Genomic DNA, 24,017 nt, shown 5'->3' with positions numbered 1-24,017 from the left:
CTGCTACCTCTCTCAAACAAGCCCTGAAGAAAATCACAGGAAATGTCTGAAAACCAAGGAAGTTCTCCTACGACCAGAAACCACAGCTACCAAGAGAGGAGCGAAACTCCAGCAAGAACATCACATCCTTCCAGGTTCATCGAGAAAAAGAGATCAGTTTTTATTTTGTATCTAGTTTATAGAGAATTTAGTCTGCAAAGAAGATAGGGGAAAGTCTTTCCATAGCAAACGCAAACAACAGCTTTGCATGTAAAGAACTGCATAGTTATAAAATTGAACCAGAAATTATTTTTTCTTTGTATCTTTTATTTAATTAAAAATCACTTTATTGGGGGCTCTTGCTCCATACCTCAATTGTGTGGGATACAAAAAAGACTCCCCCAGCCCAACCGCCCCAAATATATATGATAGACTTAGGACACTGCTTGCAATTAATGATAAATGATTGCCAAATTATCTCCCTGAAGACTCACTCCAGCCATCCAGAGCAAGCAGACACCATTGTTTCTCCCACAATAGGTAGGACTGCTCCCTGCTGTTAGGGACAGTGGATTGCTTCCCTTGAAAGCTTAGGCTAAATAAAGTCTCCAGCTCTAGGCCAACCAAGGTTAGGCTACCATCCTGAATTTAGGATCTGCTCATCTTGTCACATGCGTACCCCCATACCTCTCCTTCCTATTGCGTGTATACCCCTAGATCATCCCCCTCTCATTACTGTATTGCCTACAATAAAACCCCTTTCTGTGATGTATGTCTTTACCTATAATTAGGGGACTTGCATGTCCCCCAAAGATATATAAGCCTGGGTTAACAATAAATCTCTCTCACTCCTGCCCTGTACCACCAAGAGGAGCTGAGGTGAGCATGTGACCATGAAATATGTCTGACTCCAATCTCTCTTCTAGCTCTCATATTCTCTATGACTTTACTATAATCTTTATTATTATCACTGTACAATTGCACCTCCTGGACCTGTGATGATTTGTTAGGGACTGGCTCACCTCACACAATTGTATGAAGCATATTTGTACATATGTTGCCATCATTACTTTCTAAACCTTTACTCTCTATTGAGCCCTTGGTATCAACTCCTCTTTTATTTTATTTTAAAATATATTTTTATTGACATATCTTATTCATCCCAATATATCCCTTTCTTTCCCTTCCCATCAATTCTGTTGTTCAATCCCATGAGGTGGGGTTATATAATCATCAGTGCTATCCTATCCCAATTCTCCTCCTCCCTCCCCCCACTTAACTTCTAGTACCCACAGGGACCCATTACTCCTGTCACTGTCTCTCAGGGGTCATCTATCTTGACTACCATGTACTGAGCAATCTTTAAATATAAAAATGAACATATGCAAATCTAACATGCTTAATGAGCAATATCACATAAAGACCTTATTAGTAAGAGGAGAAATCTTAAAGAACTAAAGGATAGTTATATGCTAGATCAGTGCTCTACAGCCCCCTGGATTTAGCTTCCCTTCCGTGTGGCTCTTCTGAGAGGGACTGTCCAATTGTCTTGCTGGTGGACTTTAGGTCTCCACTACATCCACTCCCTTCATTTTGATTTATTTGTATGTTTTTTTAATATTCTAATACCTCTTCCCATGGACATTTTGTGATCACACAAGCTGATGTGCTTTTTCCATGTGGACTTTGTTGCTTCCCTGCTAGATGACCGCTTGTTTAACTTCAAGTCTTTAAGACCCCAGACGCTATTTCTTTTAATAGCTGGGCACCATCAGCTTCCTTCACCACATTTGTTTATTCACCCATGTTGTCTTCAGCGATTGTATCAGGAAAATGAGTCTCAGTGCTGCATTATTCGAACAAACCATTCTTGTACTGAGGTAAGATTTAAGTAGAGACCCAAGATCCATCTGTTTCCTTGTTGCATTTACATATATGTATATATACAGATAAAAACAAATACATATACATGTGTATATATATACAGATATAAACAAATACACACATATGTATTTTTTCCTCTCCTTCCCCAACCCTGACCCACTATTATGTTTGCCTATCATTTACCTCTCAGTAATTTATCTCAGATAAAATTCAGTTAATCAAACAGGAACAGAAAGGCTACAGACGGTGGTCCTTTGTAAAACCCTTTCTCTTGCTTGTACCCATCATTGTTGGCTCCTCGCTCACCACACACAGACACACACCATCCACATGTATCCCAGGAACCACTGATCCAGCCATTGTGTCCGCAAGATTGCCTATCCTGCATATCTTGTATGGACAAACACCTAAAAAAATAAATAGTAGTAATAAAAGAAAAGGAAAAAAAGCAAAACATATAGTCACCAGTCTAACAGGTATTATGACATAGAGCAGCATTAGTGTCTGAAAGGCACGCATCCTAAAGGTCCCTATTGCTATTTCTGCAGTCAGGGATAGCATGGCCTAATGCCCTCTCCCCATCTACCAGTTATGCCTTAGACTTTCAGCATGGTCCCTTTGTGAGTAGCCCCCCATCCAGTTCATATGGTGTGCCAAGGGCTGCCCCCTGAGTCAGAAGTCTACCATCAGAATTTCTCAGGGACCACATGGTTTTGCTCCAATTGGTTGTCTGTTGCACTCCCTTCTTGGTTTGCCCCCATGTGGGTGGGTCTGACCAGCTACTGTCCCTGAACTCTATCTTCAGGGCTATCCTCTGTATCACTGTCATCTAGGGAGGGGCATTCCATCTGGCCAGCTCTGCAGTCATCTCTGGGAGCAAGCTGCTCTGAGTAGGAACATCCCCCTCAAGGATGGGCACACAGGAATGAGGTTTACTCTTGCTCTCCTTTTCCTTTGGAGATACAAACAATACCCTCTCCTGGGCACCATCATTCTGGAACTCCAGAAATTATTCTAGAACCCATCCCTTGTAGCCTTTCCCTCCAAATCTGTATGCATTATCCCAGCCTTCTAATTTCTCAGGAAGGAAGAGTGCATTGAGGTAAGAGGTCAGTCAGCACAGAGAAGCTTGGCAATTTAAGCAAACCTACACATGGCACTAGAAGAGCTTGCTGCTGAAGATCAAGGATTGTAATTTTCAGTATAGATTACAGCCTAATATAAAGAATACCCAAATCCTCACAACTGGATCAATAGGTCACATCAGGAGAAAAAATTGAAATGGTCAAGGATAGCATTCTACTTAGATCCATGATCAATACTTATGGAAGCAACATCACATTGGGTGAATCAGCTGTCCATGGCCTCTTTTAAAATGTAGGAAATCAAGGACATTATTTTGAGGACTAATGTGTGCCTGACCCGAGCCAGGATATTTTCAATTTCTTCATAAGCATGTAAAAGTTGTACATTGCACAAGGAAAACTGAAGAAAAATTGATGCAGTTGAACTATGGTGTGAGCAAAGACTACTGAAAGTATCACAGACCTCCAAAAGAGCAAACAGATCGATCTTGGAAGAAGTACAGCCAGAATGCTCCTTAGAGCCAAGGATGGTGACTTCCTCTCAGGTATTTTGGATACGTTGTCAGGAGAAATCAGTTCCCAGAGGCAGGCATGCTTGGTAAAGTAGAGGAAGAGTGGAAAAGAGGAAGGCCTTGACAAGATGCGTTGACGCAGTGGCTCCATCAATGGGCTCAAACATAAAAGCAATGGTGTATCCCTTAGTTGGACATAGGGTTACTATGAGTTGGAATGGACTTGAAGGTGCCTGACGATAGCAACAACACCTGGCACACAACTGGATTAAGGAAGAGTGTAAATTTCTGAAAAATAGCCTCCTCGTTCCTGTCACTTGAATGGAGGTAGTTGGTAGAGAGTGGAAAGCACAATCAGGAACTCATCTGAGGTGTTTCTCAGTGGACTTGAACCTCCAACTTTAAGGTTAGCAGTTGAGCTTGTCAATCATTTGCAACACCCAGAGACTCCTACGGAAGTAATAGTTCATTGAAATACTTGATGCTTTGAATACTGCTATCATCATGTGACACTTTGGATGCAAGACCTGATGACTTACTTCCATAAAAAGCAGTCATTGAAAACTTCAAGAAGCACCTTTCTATGCTGACATGCATGGTGTTCTTGCCATGAGCCAGAATTAAATCAATTTAGCAACTGGTTGAAAAATTTTTTGATTTTAACTTTTTGCTCTGATTTGGGTAGAAGTTTACAGAGGAAATTCGTTTTCCACTTAACAATTTATACACATTTGTTTGTGGCATTGGTTGCAATCCTCTCAATGTAACAGCTCTTGTCCCCACTTCCTCCCTGGGTTCACCACTTCTCTTCATATTTCTGTCCTGTTCCTTCATGGCTTTTGAGCTTCGATTTTAGGCAAATGCAACCCATTTCCCCCATATAGTTGATGGTCTGAGGAATATGTTCCTCCCTAGTGTTATTATTTACTTTATAGACCTGTATTTATTTGGCAGAAAATTAGCTCTTTGGGCTACAGCCTTGGGGATTTTACCCCTCTATCTCAGACAGTAAAGTAAGTGTGGTCTTTTTTATTCCTTTCTGCCCAAGGCCTTCGACTGCTATGTTAATCAGAACAGGTAATGGTAGCCGGGCACCATCTAATTCTTCTGCTCTCAATGTAGTGGAGACTGAGTTTTGTGTGGTCCATTAGTTCCCTGGAATAATTGTTTCCTTGGGTCTGGTTTACTTAACTCTGCTTTTGAGTGAGAGAACAATAGTTGTATCTTAGATGGTTGCTCTGAAGCTTTTAAGATCTCACTTGTTACTCACCAAAATAGAATGTAAAACATCTTATTCATGTTGGACTGTTACACCAATTTACCTAGATGCCCCCTAAAACTATAAACCTAAGTCCCTAAACCCAATGACTCATTACCTCCAGGTGTTTGGCTATGGCTGTGAAGTTTTCAAAACTTTTCCCCCTGTATGCTCTGCTCTGTCCTTGGTTATATCTGCAGGATATGCAAATATGCCCACAGAAATACCCTCTGCCCAATCTACTTGAACTCACTAATGGATGTACTCCCTGCCCACTTCCCACATCTGTTACATTTTCGTATCTATCTATGTATCAACTCTCAGATATTGTTTATTACTATTATTGCATGTTATATGTGTAATAATATTTACCTTTGTTGTCTTTTATTCTTTAGTACCTAGCAGCATCTTCCTGCAGTTTGGCCATGCTGTGCTGACCTCCCCCTATTGCTTATTGCCTTTTCCTTTGCTTCCAAGTTAATGCGTTCCCTTTCTAGTTAATGATTTAATCTCCATTCCTCTCCCATCCCTAGTAACCATCAAAGAATATTTCTGTGTAAACCTTTTCTTGACTTTTTGTAATAATGTTAGTATACCTTTGCCCTTCTGTGATTGACTTATTTTGCTCAGTGTGTTAGTCTGGGTTCTTTAGAGAAACAAACCCACAGGAACTCATGTATGAGAGAGTTTTATATAAAGGTTAAGTGCATATCAAGAAAACATCCCAACCCAGTGCTGCCCAAGCCCACAAGTCCAACATTAGCCCATATGTCCAACACCAATCCACAAATCCCTCCTCCATCTCACAAAACACATGCAATGACGCTGACTGCAGGAGGAAAGCCAAATCAGTGAACATGTCAGCATCTCAGTGCTGGCAGGGGACTCCACAATGCTGCTCCAAGCACCCAGGGCTACATACGGCTTCTCCTCAGGGATGTCTTGCAGGAAGTGAGCCTTGCCAGCTGAAGCAGGGAACTGGTTAAGGCAGCTGCACCCTGGTCCAACCATCACAAAACAAGAGACCTGAGAACTAGAAAGGTGAGACTCACCAAGCCATTTATCTCTCTGCCCTTCAATTAACCCCACATGTGTTTATCAGACAGGTTGGCACAAAAACATTAACTATCTCACTTAGTATAATGTCTTCTAGGTTTATCCATGTTATGAGATATTTTGTAGATTATTTTTAATCTTTAACTTCATCTTGTATGCTGCTATGAATATGTACCATCATTCGCTTATCCATTCATCTATTGATGAAAATTGAGGTTGTTTCTATCTTCTGCTATTTTGAATTGTGTTGCTATGACCTCTGCTAACAACTCTGTCTCTCAGCACCCTGCTATCCAGTCACTGCTGACGCAGAGCCATACCCTGTGGGCTGCCACGACATGGTTTTGAGCTGCCAACCACGTGGATTGCTGCCCGACCCATAACCACCACTACACCACTGGGGTGTGCATGTATCTATTTGTTTGGTGACTGTACTAGGATATATACCTAGAAGTAGGATTTCTGTTTCCAATTTGTTCCCAGTATTTGTATCATTTTATAGTCCCACCAGCTGTGTAAGAGATTTCCCATCTTTCTACATCCTCACTAACATGTTTTCTTTCTTTCTTTTACTTTGCCATTTTGCGGAGATGAGGATATCTCATTGCTATTTTGATTCACACCTCTCTAATGGCGAGTGATTCTGAGCATTTCTTCATTTGTTTGCTGACTGCTGTATGTCCTCGTTGTTGAAGTGTCTGTTCATGTCACTTGGGCAACTGTTTTTTTTTCTTATTAGCTGTGAGTCATTTGAGTCAGCCTGTGATACACAATTTATTGAGTTTTCATTTTCATCTTAGCTAAAGCCATTTTTTCCATCTTCTGTTAAAGTATTTTCATGCTCAAGTAAGAATTTCCTGAATTTGTTTCTGGGAAAGCTGTGAAAGAACGAAGAATTTTAATGTCTGATGGATTTTAAATTACTAAAGTCCTACCATCTTCATTTTAATTCCATCTAAAACATCAACTGGAAATTTTGGAATAAGTATATATTCTAATGGACTCTGAATATTGGTTAAAAAATGTCATCATACATTTACTAGAAGCTTAGTCCATATGGGGACCTCGCAACTGCATTTGGGGCCTTCACTGTCATGCATTGCCTTCTGCAAACTGGATGTTCGCAATTTAGGTTCTGATGCCATTCCCTCCTTTGGGTTTTTAAAAATTTATTATTGTTTACAATCCTAGGATCACACAGGCTGATGTGCTTCTTCCCCGTACACTTAGCTGATGCCTCATTTAGAGGGTTATTTGCTTGAAGACAAGCCTTTAAAACCCCTGACACTACTCTTTCTGATAGCTGGGCACCACCTGATTTATTTTTTAAACTACATTTTGCTGTAGCATCCATATCTTCAGTGATTTCTTCATGAGAGCAAGCATCGAGTCGGGCCATGTCTTAAAAATGAATAGTTCTTTGATTGGGGCTAGAATTAAATGTGAGCTCAAAATCCATTCATATATCTATGATTTATATATGTCTCTGGTTCACTTTAGAGACATCATTATCATTTTATGATAAAGAACATTATGAATCATCCCTCTGGGACATAGGGTAATACTATTGTCAGAGAAATTAATTTAGCCAAAGGTATAGAATTGAAAACAATGTCATGAAAAGGAAAGTATACAAGTAAGTATAGGCCGGCTACAAACCTCAATACCTGAATTGTTGACTTGTACAGATTAAACTCTCAAGTGACTGGACACTATTTATACAAACAGTGAGGGTTGGTGATAGGATAAAACTTTTAATAACTATCATTCACAAACTCAGAATCGTGCTTATCAGATGAATACATACTATAAGAAAGCAAGGAGGATGTGTTAGTCTCAGTGGACTAGAAAAACAAATTCATAGAGACACTCATGTGTTTAAGAAAGAGCTTTATATACAAGAGCAATTGAATATTAAGAAAACATCCCACCGAGTCCATATCAAGTCCATAAGTCCAATAGTAACCTATATGTCCAATATCCATCTATAAAGTCCTCTTCAGACTCATGAAACACATGCAAGGATGCAGAATGCTGGAAGATCACAGGCCAATAGGTGGAAGGTTTTTTGGATCCAGTGGCATGGAAGCATCTCATCGCTGGCCGGAGGGGGGGCTCCACGTGGCTCACCAGCTTCAGAGCTGTAGTGTAGTTCCATGTGTCTTGTTAACTGGAATGCCTCGCAGGGAATAAGCATGTGTCCCACCTTCAGCGAGCTATTTATCTCCTTAGCACCTCCAAATGAGGTCATCAAGCTAGACTCCACCTCTTCACTCTTCAGTATCAAATTGACAACAGATTATGTAAACTACCACAGAGGGCATTAAAATAGTAGTTCCAGGCTACCATATATAGTAGTTCCAGGCTACCATTCATTGGAGATATGAACCCATCCAATGACTGCCAATTCCATAGCTTTGGAATAGCTTCTTCACACACTAGGGCGGTTCAGACTTAAGCCCAAAGGAATTTGAACTTAAGGCTGTCAATTTCTTAAGTCAGAGGCAAAGTCCAGTTTTATTAGTGGGGTTCATCAAATCCTTTTGGTGTGGCCTATGAAGGATGTTGAGCAGCTTGAAAGGACAGAGTCTAGAGTCCTGACATAGCACATAGTCTGGGTCACCAAGGGCTCAATAGAAACTAGATTAAAAATGTCCAATTAGAAACATAGTACTGGATGTATTCTGCCCTTGGGTTCTGGATATGTATTATCAAGGGTGTTTTTTTTTTCCTGGTAGGAATTTGCTCCATCCAGTTTATCCACCAATAGAAATATAATCATCTTCTCTGAGACACACATGCCCCGCCCCACCCAATCTTGACTTGAATTTCCAGTAAGATTCATTTATCACGCTTACAGGAGTGTCTTTTGGGACAATGTTGTATGGCAGTAATGGAATGGTCATAGCCATCTCTCTGCATCTTGTAAAGCTGATGCCAGCCTAGGCGAAAGCCCCCCTGTTGAAGTGTTTTTAAGATGTACATATAAAGGGGTGATGGGTCATGAACCTGAAATAGGCTTTCTACCTTATTGCTTGGGAGCCTGGATCAAACGTTTAAAGGACCTGAGAGCAGACCTCTGCCTTTGCCTTAGAGCTTATCCTTAGAGAACTAGGCTCATGCCATGCTACCCTTTTGTGACAGACTTACTTCACTCAGCATAATGGTCTCCAGGTTCATTGGATAGTTTTACAAAGTATGTTGCCAGGTGTTTTTCTTCATCTGCCTTGTCCTGAGACCAGCACTGGAAACCGCGCACTGTATGTGACCCCGCAGGCATTTGAAGTCCTGTAGCACAGCTCCCAGTATCACTCCACCATGTGAGCTACCACAAAACAACAAACACAAAGGTGGTGAACTGCTCATAGGCCAACCACAGTGATCACATTAGTGATCATACAAGCACGAGTGAGACCACCTACCATCTGAATGATGGATGTGCCTTACAGATCGTGCCAAATCCGATCATATTGGAAAGTGTTTAATGCACACAATTCTCAATTCCGAATTTACAAAGGAGATAATCGAGCTGTAGTAATATTAGGTAGCCTTCCCCACATCTCCGAACAATCCAGTGGCGTCGTCAAGGTTCAAACCTAGGATATCTGATACCAAACACTCCCCTAATTAAAGAACTTCAAGAAAGTCAGTTTGGTTGAATGAGAATGACTGAGATAGGTGGATGTGCTTGGTTTTAAATAGTTTGTGATGAAGAAGTCAAATCAGAAATAGATCATCAGTTCAAGGTATTTTCTTCATTTATCAACTAAATATTGGAGGGCCTATTATGTACGAGTTCTGTTGTATGTCATTTAAAAACATGGCATAAGAAGTAAAAACCGTGACATAGTCCTTTTTAAAAAAAATTTCAGGCTAGGAGTTTGAAAGATAAATCATATCTTGGAATGGAAGCAAGACTCAGGAAAGCCTTCCTCTCCTGATGAGCCACTGGTGGACAGGAACTGCTGACCTGGTGGTTACCACTGAGTAATCACTGTGCTACCCAAACCCAATTTACCGCCACGGAGTCAATTCTGACTCATGTCAACCCTGCATTGGTGAAGGAACGAAACCATTGGAAGGGAGAATTTGTGAAGTCCTCACAGATCCAGCGATCAACTTTGCGAGAGTGATAGTTTTCATCAACAGTCGCTCCTTTATTTATTTAAAATTTGCAAATCAACTACCGTCCTATATACTTTCCATTTATGCGGTTAATATGGTTGTTATTGATCAATGAATTCAGCTAACAGCATGTTTTACATGGATTCCTTTCTCTAGGGGTTCACATAGATTAGATTTCGACTGAGCAGCTTGTAGAAGCAGTTCTAGGACATCTGATACCAATTTATCCAATTACAAAATCCAATGTAATCGTGATGTTTCCCTCCCCCCACCCATTTCTACTTTCTTACTATTTTTATGCAAACCTCTTCATGATTACTGAGGCCTAGTTTTTTTTGAGGCCTAATTTTTAAAAGACATTTTTTCAGGGGAATGCTCAATAAACTAGTCAATTAGTTAACACTTTCATTAATAGTATTTTAAGATCTCAAAACTCTGGCTCTGTCATCCAGGCATACAGAAATAAAAAGGAAAAACCCCATTATCATAGCTTAGTAAGACAGGCATTTTAGAGGCTACTTTGTTTTTCCAATGAAGGGCGTTGTTTCAAACAAGGGCATGGAAACCAGGAAATCTGTCTTGGCTTTCATTTTTGTTGTCAGTCTTCCAGAAGTTTTTGACTGAAGACTATGCACTGTAGTAGTTCTTTCCACGGAGAGCTGACTGATATTTGAAGAAGCGTTTCATTTCTCCAAGAAAAATACAATGTATCTTTCTCAATCTTCCCTCTTCTTCCTCAATATGTGTGTTCTTATTTGTGGAGAAGCTATACAAGGCAATTGTGTGCATCATTCTAAGGTAAGACTTCAGCAGCGTTACTTTTGCTAGGAAAACACAGTTGGAGAATTTTAAAGATATATTCTAGAATTTCTGAAAGAGTTGTCTGCTACAAATATCAAGTTATGGAACAACCACAATATTAGATATGTTGAGATGTTACCTAAATACTGAGATAATTAAATTTAAATTTCAGAAGTCATGCTGAGGGTATACTAAACATGTCTTATAAAAATACCTTAAGGAAATTGAAAGCGTGGCCTAGAAACTAGTCCGTGACTTTCCAATTGACTTTAATAATGAAGTGTCTGATGCATAATACAAAATTTACCCCATCGTTTTTAACTCTTCTAGAATTTTTTTCTTCAAATATTATCTTTTGAACGATTACATAGCAAATTAGATTTTTTTTTCGAATCGATGTCCAAATGCTATCTATTATTGTGTAAGCAATCCTGTCGGTGGCTGGAAAATTAGCTTCTCTATTCCTAGTATTGGTTTATTTTGCAAATGTCATAAAAGAAATCTGCGTCTGATTCAAAATTGAATTCCAGAGTTCCATGACTAGGAAAAAAGAAATTAGAGGAAAGTTTCTCTATACTACGTGGTAAAATTTAAGATCCTTATTTCTGAAAAGTATAGTTGAAGCAGGTTTTCTGCAAACATGAAGTATGTCAATAATTTTAAGAATCTAGGAAAGAGGAAGAGGTTAAAAACAAATCCATGTAATGAAACATAGGCACCCAGCCTTACTTGCGAGCACTAAGAGGTGGAACAACCCAAATGCCCATCGACGGAAGAATGGATTTAAGAAATGCGGCACCTGCCTACAAGGGAGTGGGACTGTGGCTTAATGCTGCGTGCCTTGAAAGCATTGGGTTGAGTGAAAGAAGTCAACCAGAAGAGGACAAATATTACACAAAATAGGAGCTATAGAGAGATGAGAGTTTGATAATGGTTACCAGCAGAGGTAGGCATGGGGAAAGAGGGAAAGCACTGTTTAGGGAGCACCGAGCTTCAATTTATGGTGGTGGGGAGTTGGGCAGTGGATATCAGCGATGGTTCACAATATGATTGATACAGTTGTTCTCACTGAATAGTACACATGGAAACAATTGAATTGGAAAATGTTGCAGTATCTATAGTTTTATACAAAAATATATTAGCAGCCTTTCGTATGTATGCTTGTAATTTGCTTAGCTCTTTCTCTTTTTCTCAATGTTCAGGTAAAAAACAGAACAAAACTTGTTATTTTTATGAACAGAGTTTATACCCCTATACAAATTGTACCAGCAATGCTAGATACCTATCAGCAGTTATAGACACTTGGAATGTTAGCTGTACTTGGCCTTTGGTAATGGCATTTGATGCTGATTTTGAAAAGCAAAATTTCATGCTATTTTCATTTTGTTATCATGAATTCCTTTCAAGTTTATGAGCACTTTAGTTTTCGAACGTAAACAAAAGAGACATGCCTTCTACATATTTCCTCCCTGTTCCTAATAATGGGTAGTAGAAAGCCTACTTGGCATAGAATTGTTGCATGCTTCTCAGAGAAACATTTAAAACCATTTTTAAAAAATGTTTCAAATTACAAGATTTCTGGAAGAGGGTTCAGCAACACATCATAAGCAGAAATATAAAAAAGCTTAAGTTTAAGCTCATAGATCATAATTATGGAAAAATTAAAGAAATCCTCTTGGGATTCAAGAAGAGAAAAGGAAAGTGGTAGTATTGGATTAATTTGTGCTTATTATTTCTACTTGTTGGAAGATTTATCTGTAAAATCAGTCCAGAAATTAAAAAAAAGAATTATCCTTATGTCCTGAAACATTATCTTTTTTCCTTCAGTCTTCTTTTTGTTTTGGATCACAATATATATATATATACTTCCCCCCCCAATATAAAGGATTCTTCATCTGTCCACATTGTAAAGAATGAATTTAATGCCAAAGATGAAAGTGAAAGCAATGGCTCTCTTCATGAAAAACACTGTGAGGACTCAAATGATGTTAAGCATAAAATAACACGAGAAGAAAAACATTTCATGTGTAGTAAGTATTAAAAATAAACATAATTGTAAAAGTATGTGATTTATTATCTATATGAGACCACACAGTCAACAATTACTTAAAACAAAGATGAAAATGTAAGGGGGCAGGGAAACTAGATTGATGGAAATGGAACAACTAGAACAACTCATAGGTGTTCATTCATTGTGAAGAATTAATCAATTATTACTGAACAGCTTGTGTGTAAGTTGTTGAATGAGGACCTAAGCTATTTAAACTTTCATCCAAAGAAAAAAAATTAAAGGCCTAGACAAGTTATATTTCTTCTTGGCTACTCATGAAATAACAAATCATATGCCTTTATAATTATGATGTGCACATGTCTGTTTGTGTCAACTTCCATTGGTTTCCTAGGGTGTAGGCATAGAAGTGGGTCACATGACAGCTCTACTTCTAGTTTTTTGAGGAACTGTCAGACTATTTTCCATATAGGTCCCCGGGTGATTGTGGCTACGTTTTTACCAGCCTAGTCCAGAGGCTTTATGCCTTTGGCACATAGGTAAAAATTCAAACCAAACTCACGACCATTGAGTTGATGCTGACTCACCGTAATCCTACAGGACAGGGTAGAACTGCCCCAGTGGGTTCTGAGGCTGAAACTGATTACCGGAGAAGAAAGCTAAGTCTTACTTGCCATACAGTTAGCAGCACAACACATAACCACTACGCCACCAGGGATCCTTTGGCACATAGAGGTACTTCGTAAGTATTTGCCAAATTAACGCATCCTTCCTGTGTATAGTCTTGTGGGATCCATTGATCACAGAGGGGGGGAACCAAAGGACACTGATAATAATGTTGTAACAACTGAGAGTAGGACTATGTTCTTGTTTTGATCTGAACCACTAGCAAGCTTCATATTAGTTTGAAGGAAGAGACACTGAAAACCAATACATTCCCATAAAGCAACTGTGGAATAGATATAGCTGATTCACAGGTGGTTGATGGTTGTGTGCTGCTGAGCCAATGCTGACTCATAGCAACTCTATAGGAGAGAGGAGAACTGCCCGTGGGTTTCCTACTCTGCTATCTTTACAGAGCACATTAGTAGGTCTTTTCTTCAGTGAAGTGACTGGTGGGTTGGAATCACTGATCATTCTGATCAGGGCTTGCTTGACTTATGGTTGCAAAGTATAGAAAAGAAAATGCTTGAAACTCTTCATTTGGGTTCAAAACTCTTTGGTAACATCACAATAATTTTCATGGTCTACAAGTATTGTGACTGTGGTCATAATTTCTTTTAGTAGAATTAATACCAGACTAGTCCCATGGAATTGTAGATTGAAGATGTCCCAAACGGGCAGTTCTTCCGAGATAGTCTTCTACAAAATCTCCCCCCACTGCCCTGCTCTTCTCAGGTATATCCTGTCACATCCCCGGGTATGGGATTTTGTGCAATGTTCCACAGAAACAGGACAAGTGGGATGGTAGGGCAGGAGGAAGGTAAAAAGGAAACAAGAATGACTAAGGAAGCAAAGCTATGCATAGAGGTGTAAGCATGGGAGTGTACATATGTAAATACATTAATTCATAAAAATAGAGATATTGGCCTATGTACATATATTTATATGGCAATACACTGAGGTAGTGGATGGACTTTGGGCCTCTGCACATACCCTCCCTCAATGCAGAACACTTTGTTCTAACAACCTGGTATTCTGGGATGCTCACCCTCCAGACAATCGCTGAAGACAAAATGGGTGCATAAGCAAATGTGAAGAAATCGGATGGTGCCCGGCTATCAAAAGATATAGCGTCTGGGGTCTTAAAGGCTTGAAGTTAAACAAGTGGCCATCTAGCAGAGAAGCAAGAAGTCCACATGGAAGAAGCACTCCAGCCTATGCAATTATGAGGTATCATTGGGACCGGGTAACAGGTATCAGAAGACTCATAACAAACAAACAAAGAACCATACTGTTGAGAAAGAGGGAGGTCAGAGCAGAGATCCAAAACCCATCTCTAGACAATGGGACATGACCTCAGAGAGGGGTTACAGAGAAGGGAGCAGTCAACCAGGACATAGTAAAGCACCAATGAAACTCACAATATTCCTCTGATTCCTAGAGGCTTCCTCACCCCCCCCCCATTATCATGACCCTAGTACTGCCTTTCACTGTGGGGTAGACCAGAACATGTGCACAGGTTCAGATAAGAGATAAGAGCTCACAACACACGGAATCCAGGAACAGCAATGGAAATAGCAATATCAGAAGTGTTGGGGGACGGTGAGGGGAGGAGGGGAGGAAGGGGGAACCTATTGCAATGATTGACACATAACCCCCTCAAGGGGATGAACACAGAAACCATGGGAGAAGGGAGACAGCATTTGGTGTAAGATATGAAAATAGTAATAATTTATAATTTATCAAGGGGTCATGGGGGTGAGGAGGGGAGGGAGGAAAATAGAGGAGCCCATACCAAAGGGCTCAATAGAAAGTAAATGTCTAGAGAAGAATGGTGGCAACATAATGTACAAATGTGTTTGATACAATTAATGTATGGATTGTTGCAAGTTGTAAGAGCCCCCAATAAAAGATCTTTAATTGAAAAAAGAAGAAAACAATAAAGTGCTACATAAATTTAAAAAAAGAAGAAGAAATGCTTCACATAGTGGTGGGTGCTGGTCAGTCCTAAATCAGAAGGTCAGGCAGAGGTGAGTCAAAAGCTAAAAAGGTACCAAAGTTACAGCAGGTCTTCTTGGTTCCACCAAAGCTCAATCAGGAAAGCTCAGGCTTTGTTTTCCAGGTGAGGTGATGATGTGAGTTAGAATTGTCGGATGGTGCTACTATATATCCAGGAAAACAAAGGGGGTGGCTTGGCTCATACCATGTACTAAAGTGGGGTCTTCAAAATGCCATCTAGGAAACAAAGGCTTGATCCACACCCTCTCCTAAGACCAGGTCTAATCCCACCCTATTTCTGTCCTTTAGTAGAGAATGCTCTCTATAGGCGCAAGCATATAAAATCCAGAATTACGACATATTACATAAACAATCATGGCTAGAAGAGCCATATTAATTGAGTGTCTCTCAACATCTAAAGAAGCCCCAAAGGAATGCAGGATGACTGGATCATACCCTTTAATATCCAAAGCAGTTCATTGCCATCAAGTTGATGCCAACTCATGGCAACTTTACAGGCCAGGCTAGAACTAGCCCCAGAGAGTTTCTGAGACTACCTCTTTTTCTTGCCGAGCAGCTGGTGGTTTTGAACTGTTTTTAACCTTGAGAGGTTAGCAGCCAGAGCATAACCACTACAAAACAAGGACTCCTCCACCTACTAAAGTCAGGACTTAAAAAAAATCATTTTATTGGGGGTTTGTACTATTCTTATCACAAACTATATACATCCAACCATTGTGTCAAGCATATTCCTACATTTGTTGCCATCATCATTTAAAAAATCATATTATTGGGGGCTCCTAAACTCTTATCATAATCCATACATACATACATGCATTGTGTCAAGCACATTTGTACATTTATTGCCATCATCATTTTTAAAACGTTTTCTGTCTACTTGAGCCCTTGGTATCAACTCCGCATTTCCCAATCCTTCCCTCACCCTTGATAATTTGTAAATTGTTATTATTGTTTCATGTTTTTTAAAAAAACTTTGAGTTATTTAATTAAGTTCTTTGTAAGAATCTACAACACCCATCTGTGAGCATGAAGCTAGCACGCAAGTAGTCTTGGAGCTGGCGAACTGCCCTGATAATTTGCCAAAATGTGGGAGTCCACAGCTTTCTGATCAGAGCTTTGCTGATCTGTGATCTCATACTTCTATTTCTCGGTGTCGAAGATCTCACCTTCTTGGCGTCTGGGCTCCGCAGCTGCTTTTTGAAGCAGGCGTCCATGAGAGGTGTGGGGATTTTTACACTACCGATAGCACTTTTGGTGGAGGGGTCGGTGAGGACTTTCTGGTGGGAGCCCAACTGAGGGAGGGAGGTCCAGTCACAGCAGCCCGCCACTGCCCAGCTACTTCGGGCGCCCACTCTCTGGCCTGGGTGGCGCCCAGTGCGGATGACCAGAGCGGTCCCCGGGGAGATGCTGGCGCGCGGTCTCCTGACCTGCGGACGGAAGGGCGAAGGGCTTTTTGCCAAGGCTCAGCGACTTCCTAGGCACGTCTTCTGAAGGGTGATATCCAGGCATTTCACGCCTTTCTTGTCACCACCAACTGGCTCTGTGACAGTAGCCAGGACTTTCTCCTCCTTCCTCTCAGTCCTGGACTTGGCCGCTGAGTACTTCCTCTTGTACCTGGCCTTGCCGGAATATAGAATACGTGGCAGAACGGGAATGCTGGCCAATTCCTCTGACTAGGAAAGGGTTTCGGCTGCAGTGGGGTTTCCCCTTCTGGAGCGTTTGGTCTTGGCCTTAACTGGGCCACACGGATCTTCTCCTTGGTGTCTGGATTCTTCTCAGCCTTTTCACCCGTCATCTTGCAAGATGGGAAAGAGCTTTTATCACGTATTCTTTTAAATTAAAAGTTCATTTTATTGGGGGCTTTTACAACTCGTATCACAATCCATACATACATCAATTGTGTAACACACATTTGTACATTCGTTGCCCTCATCATTCTCAAAATATTTACTCTCCACTTAAACCCTTGGTATCAGCTCCTCATTTCCCCCCTCCGTCCCGGCTTCCCCCCTCATGAACCCTTGATAATTTGTAAATTATTATTATTTGGTCATGTCTTACACTGTCTGACATCTCCCTTCACCCACTTTTCTGTTGTCCATCCCCCAGGGAGGAGGTTATATATAGATCCTTGTAATCGGTTCCCCCTTTCCACCCCACCTTCCCCTTCCCCACCTGGTATCGCTACTTACATTATTGGTCCATAGGGGTTTATCTGTCATGGATTCCCTACGTTTCCAGCTCTTATCTGTAACAGTGTACATCCTCTGGCCTAGCCGGATTTATAAGGTAGAATTGGGATCATGATAGGGTGTGCGTGGAAGCATTAAAGAACTAGAGGAAAGTTGTATGTTTCATTGGTGCTATACTGCACCCTGACTGGCTTGTCTCCTCTCCGCGACCCTTCTGTAAGGGGATGTCCAGTTGCCTGCAGATGGATTTAGGTCTCCACTCCGCACTCCCTCTCATTCAAATTGATATGATTTTTTGATGCCTGATACCTGATCCTATTGACACCTTGTGATCACACAGACTGGTACGCTTCTTCCATGTGGGCTTTGTTGCTTTTCAGTTAGATGACTGAGAAGCCTTTAAGACCCCAGATGCTATATCTTTTGATAGCTGGGCTCCATCAGCTTTCTTCACCACATTTGCTTATGCACCTACTTTGTCTTCAGCGAGTGTGTTGGGAAGGTGAGCATCATGGAATGTCAGTTTAATAAAACAAAGTGTTCTTACATTGAGGGAGTACTTGAGTGGAGGTTCAATGTCCATCTGCTACCTTAATCCTAAACCTATAAATATATGTACATAGATCTTTTTCCTAATTGCTTTATATATATGTATATATATATATATTCATACCTGTATTTATATTTAGATGTCTATAAATGCCTTTTGCCTCCTAGTTATTTCTTCTATTTCCTTTTACTTTCCTCTTGTCCCATTATCATGTTCAGTCTTCATTTGTGTTTCAGTAATTCTTCTCGGTTACATTGTCCTTGATCAAGCCCTACCAGGCCTTCTACAACCTCCTCACCACTGATTTTGGATCACTTGTTCCCTTGTCCCTGGGTTTGTTAACATCTACTTCCTTTTCCTGCTTCCCCCTCTCCTGTGACCCCCCCCCCCCCCCCGGTAACCATTGTTCCTGTTGTTTTCTCCTCCAGGTTGTTTATCCTGCCTTTCTTATCTAGATAGACCTGCAGAGATAATAATATGTATAAAAAATGAGAAAGCAAAACAAAACAGCAAAAGAAAGGGAAAGAAAAGAAAACAACAACAACAACAAAACCAATGACAAAAAAAAAATAAAGTCTGTAAATATTTCAATGTGTGTTTGTTGACTCTTAAGAGTGTTTTCTGGTCTAGTCTGATGAGGTGCCACACCCTGGCCTCAAAGTTTATTTTTGGTATTCCCTGGGAACTTCGTTGCTCTGTTCCCCTTGCTGTTCTGTTGCATACTCTTAGCATTCCGCCTCGGTGTGGTGGGATCAGATTGGGCACCACCTCCGCACTGTGTCTCTAGTGTTGTCCCCCGTAGGACCATGGGTCAATGAGGGATGTCTTGTCTCATAGTGGGATCAACCATATAGTCCACTCTGTGCATTGGCTGTTCGGAGCGGGGAATATCGTCCTCCAGGCTTGGTGGGCCAGGATGTGCTCCACTCTCTCTTCCTCCTCCTTCATTTGTTTCTATGTGCTCTGATCAGACATGTCTCTCTCCCTGAGCTGTAGCTTCAGTGCTGTTCTCTGAAGTCAATTCTTCTGCAGGGAGTGGGGAGCTGTCCATATAGTTGGAATTGGGGTTGGCTCCCCCAGACCTCTCTATTGGTTCCCTAAAGTCATGTCTTAATCCTACCCTAATCCTGTCCATTAGTATAGTACAGAACACCCTCAAAGGAACGGGATTATAATCACAGGTGTAGCACCCAGGTTTACAGTACAGCACATGAGGAACTATGACTATAAAGGCCATATTAACTGACTACAATTCAATGCGTACGGGGTGAGGGATAGAAAACGGATATTAGAAGGGGGTTGGTGATGATATGATTCACTTCTCATAGAACTGTAGCTCTTGAGTCAGAAGTATAAAATGTTAACTTTAATCTAGTTAATTCTATGTGTAATACAAGAAGAGACTCAGACGTCTCAGACCAGTAAGTACAACTTTAGACTCTTTAGAATGGGTATCTAAATCCAGGAAGAAGGTATTAGAAATTGAGACTGAAATAAAAAGAGAGATGAAACTGGGTGAGGTAGATTAAAAATAGATTTTAAAGCTATCCATATCCTTCACTGGTACAGTAAAATTTGGGAATATAGAAATAAAAAAATTAAAGGATAATGTGTGCAATGACACATGGTTTCTTTTTTTAATTTATAGAAAATTAGTTTATTAAATCAAGAATAGTAAGATGCCTAGGAATTATTTTAAACAATTTTAAAAATGTATACTGTAAGATTTTAGCTGCTGACATTGAGCTTCTCTATGGTCTCTTCCTACAGATTTGATCAATTAAAAAAAATTTCAAAAACATTTTATTAGGGGCTCATACAACTCTTATCACAAGCCATACATATACATTAATCAATTGTATAAAGCACATCTGTACATTCTTTGCCCTAATCATTTTCAAAGTATTTGCTCTCCACTTAAGCCCTTTGTATCAGGTCCTCTTTTTTTCCCCCTCTCTCCTTACTCCCCCCTCCCTCATGAGCCCTTGATAATTTATAGATTATTATTTTGTCATATCTTGCCCTATCCGGTATCTCCCTTCACCCCCTTCTCTGTTGTCCATCCCCCAGGGAGGAGTTCACATGTAGATCCTTGTAATCAGTTTCCCCTTTCCAAACCACTCACCCTTACTCTCCCAGTATCGCCCCTCACCCCCTGGTTCTGAAGGTATCATCCACCCTGGATTCCCTGTGCCTCCAGCTCAGGTATGCACCAGTGTACAACCTCTGCTCTATCCAGACTTGCAAGGTAGAATTCGGATCATGGTAGTTGGGGGGAGGAAGCATCCAGGATCTGGGGAAAAACTGTTCTTCATCGGTGCTATATCGCACCCTGACTGACTCATCTCCTTCCCTACATCCCTCTGTGAGGGGGTCTCCAGTGGCCGACAAATGGGCTTTGGGTCTCCACTCTGCACTTCCCCCTTTATTCACTATGGTAAGATTTTTTTTTGATTATGCCTTATCCCTGATCCCTTTGGCACCTCGTGATCGCACAGGCTGGTGTGCTTCTTCCATGTGGGCTTTGTTGCTTCTAAGCAAGATGGCCGCTTGTTCACCTTCAAGCCTTTAAGACCCCAGACACTATCTCTTTTTATAGCCGAGCACCATCAGCTTTCTTCGTCACATTTGCTAATGCACCCATTTGTCCTTGGCGATCGTATCATGGAGGTGTGCAGCCAATGATATGATTTTTTTGTTCTTTGATGCCTGATAACTGATCCCTTCGGGACCACGTGATCATACAGGCTAGTGTTTTCTTCCATGTGGACTTTGTTGCTTCTGAGCAAGATGGCCGCTTGTTCACCTTCAAGCCTTTAAGACCCCAGACACTATCTCTTTTGATAGCCGGGCACCATCAGCTTTCTTCATCACATTTACTTGTTTACCTGCTTTGGCTTCAGCAGTTGTGTCAGGACGGTGAGCATCATAGAATGCCAATTTAATAGAAGAAAGTATCCATGCGTTGAGGGAGTGCTTGAGTAGAGGCCCAAGATCCTTCCGCCACCTTAATATTAAACCTATAAATATAGACGCATAGATCTATTTCCCCATCCTCATATATATTTGCATATACATGTCTTTGTCTAGACCTCTATAAATGACCTTTGCCTCCTAGCTCTTTCCTCTATTTCCCTTGACTTTCCTCCTGCCCCACTATCATGCTCCGTCCCCACCTGGGTTACAGCTATACCTCTTCTTTACGTAACTCTACCCTTGATCATTCCCTACCAGGCCTGCCACTCCCCCCTCACCACCACACATGGTTTCTTTTATTATAAAAAGAGCTCTGGTGGTACTGTCTCTTAAGTTAATCACATGGTTTATGGTTCAAACCCACTAGCAATTCTCAGGGAGAAAGATGAGGCTTTCTGTTCCTGTAAAAATTCCAGCTTTCAAAACCCTCAGTTGAAATCGGTGGGATGATAGTGGGTTTTTGTTATACAGGATATCATTGGCATAATTGGCCATACTTTCATAGCTCTGAACAAGATGGGGTAGTCAATGTTTCTTTCCTGATTGTGATGGTTGAGTTGTAGACAGTGTCTTTGGTATAGGGAATGAACACTGAATTAGCAAGGGATTAAGGGGCATTATGAAAACTAGCTCTCAAATTATTTTGGAAAAATAAGACCTTTGTGCTGTTCTTAAAACTTTTCTGGAAGTAAAATTACTTCAAGATATTTTAAAATAAAAGTTTGTTAAAAAGAAAGTATGCAATGTATGTTAATTCAGAAACTAAGTAACCAAAACCTTTGAGTAAGGTTTATTTTGTATGTGTGTATATGCAAGGAGCCGAGGGGTGTGTGTAGCTTTTAAGTGCTTGCCTGCTAACCCAAAAGTCAGTGGTTTGAACCTATCAACTTCTCTGGTCTGAAAGACGTGGTCGTCCGCTTCTGTAATGAGTTACAGCCTCAGAAACCCACAGGCTCAATTCTACTGTCCCATAGAGTTGCTATGAGTCAGAATCCACTCAATGGCTATTTGGAATTTATGTGGCTATGTGTGAGTGCAATTATTTACATGAAAAACAGTATCAACAGAAAGACATAAACAAAGAATTGTTTTAAAATATTAACTTGCCTGGTATGGGTTTACTGCCTTTTACTATCTTGTATAGTAAGAACTGCCAAGTCCTGAATCCCCTGTGTTTATACATCTCATCTTAAAAAGTGAGAACTGATATTCACAATGTTGTCTCTCCATTGTAATTGATTAAATTGTTTTGAATATTCCATATTATTAGGAAAGGAACCTTGGTTTCACATTGGACTGATGGCTGCAAGGTCAGCAGTTCGAACCCATTGGCCACTCCATCAGAGAAAGATAAGACTTTCTATCTCAGTAAAGATTTACAGCTTCGAGGACCCAAAGGGATAGTTGTACTCTGTCCTCTAGGGTTGCTATGAGTCAAAATCAACTTGATGGCAATGAGGTAGAGGTTTATATTTTAGGAGGCATACTTTATTGATAGCCGATTCTGAGTTAAAGAAAAAATATGCTAACTAGAATATATAAGCCTGAGAACATACATATATATATACATGCATGAGCTAATCCGCATATGTATATATGCTAACATATATAACATACATATATACATGTTATTGTTGCTTATATACTTAAACGACCCATTTTATATTTTAATGTTTCCTATAATAATGGTATATTTAGCAGCCACTTTTTATGGTTTAAGGAAATTTGCAAAGTTCTATGGTTTCCTACACAAGAAGTACCAAAAAACTACTAAGAAGTCTGATGGATGAGCAACAAGCTTCCTTGGATTATTTATCTAACCAGGTATGGAGATTTTGGTGTTTGGTTGTTGCTGCATGTGTATACGAATATAGAGTTGGCTGAAGGTACAATCATTTTTACTTTTTCTTGTAATCATATTAACAGACATCTGCTTCATGCCTACTATGTGAGAGGAACCCTGGTAGCTTAGCTCCCAGGCAAACAGAAAATAAAATTTAAAATGGGATATAGAATCGAGGCAAGCAAAGAGACAAACTACTGCAATGAACAAGTCCTAGTAGATGTTGCGAGAATGAGGGTCCAGGAGAGTGAGCAGTTTAAGACTTTCTAAAGGAGGAAGTCTGTGAGTGAAGTCCTGAAAGATGAATACATGCTTCCAAGGCCACAAAAGGCTGGGTCAGCGGGGAGGTATGCGTGGTTAGTCACAGGTGGAGGCCGGCTTTGGCGTGGTTCCTGACTCAAGATGTGTAAGAGAAAGTGATGTAGGCAGAAACTGAATCATGCCACACCTTGAAAGCCACCTAGGTAGTGAAAGGACAAGACCAGTTTTGTAGCTGGTATGGGGGATGACGGGGTGGGCAGAGGTGGGAGATCAATAAGAAACTACAGCAATTTTTCAGGCGAGAGCTGCAAGAACAAACTGGTGCAGAAACAGAGCAGACACAGGTGGTCCAGGGAGGTAGGCGCTGCTGAACTTGGCGATTCATGTTGCATTCTGCCTTCAGTGACTTGAGAGAGCAGCAAGAGGCTCAATTTAGAATGTGCAGAGTTACATATTTCAGAGCTGGGCTTATAAGATGCTTCGGGCGATTGCAGAATTCAGCTAAATAATGTTTGTTCAAATATAAATTTTTAAAAATGTATTTAGGTCCATGAGCTCATGAATCGAGTGCTTCTTTTGACTACAGACGTTTTGAGAAAACAGCTGGATCCTTTTCCTCAGAGACCAGTTCAGTCACATGGTGAGAAACTTGGTATTTCAATCTTTTAAGAGTGGTCTTTTCTTGTTTAAATTTTCTTGAACTAGTAAATCACATGCAAACCCAAACCCACTGTCACTAAGTCAATTCCAGCTTATGGAAACCCTAAAGGATGGAGTAGTACTGTGGCAAGAGGTTTCCAAGAAT

General features: G+C 40.6%; 1 protein-coding gene across 2 annotated transcripts in view; it reads left to right on the top strand.

Moving 5' to 3' along the window:
- The window catches only part of ANGPTL5 (angiopoietin like 5), a 52,375-nt gene that overhangs the window by 10,245 nt on the left and 18,113 nt on the right, over positions 1 to 24,017 (top strand). For both annotated transcript variants that reach the window (XM_075548725.1, XM_075548726.1), the window contains exons 2-3: positions 22,829 to 22,932; positions 23,759 to 23,852. In XM_075548725.1, the coding sequence (XP_075404840.1) occupies positions 22,829 to 22,932; positions 23,759 to 23,852 (198 nt within the window). The remainder of the gene's footprint in view (positions 1 to 22,828; positions 22,933 to 23,758; positions 23,853 to 24,017) is intronic.

The sequence above is a fragment of the Tenrec ecaudatus genome, chromosome 4 (assembly GCF_050624435.1).
Source record: "Tenrec ecaudatus isolate mTenEca1 chromosome 4, mTenEca1.hap1, whole genome shotgun sequence".
Taxonomy (NCBI): domain Eukaryota; kingdom Metazoa; phylum Chordata; class Mammalia; order Afrosoricida; family Tenrecidae; genus Tenrec; species Tenrec ecaudatus.
Note: the sequence above shows the minus strand (reverse complement) of the source record. Positions and strands in the feature narration are given on the sequence as shown.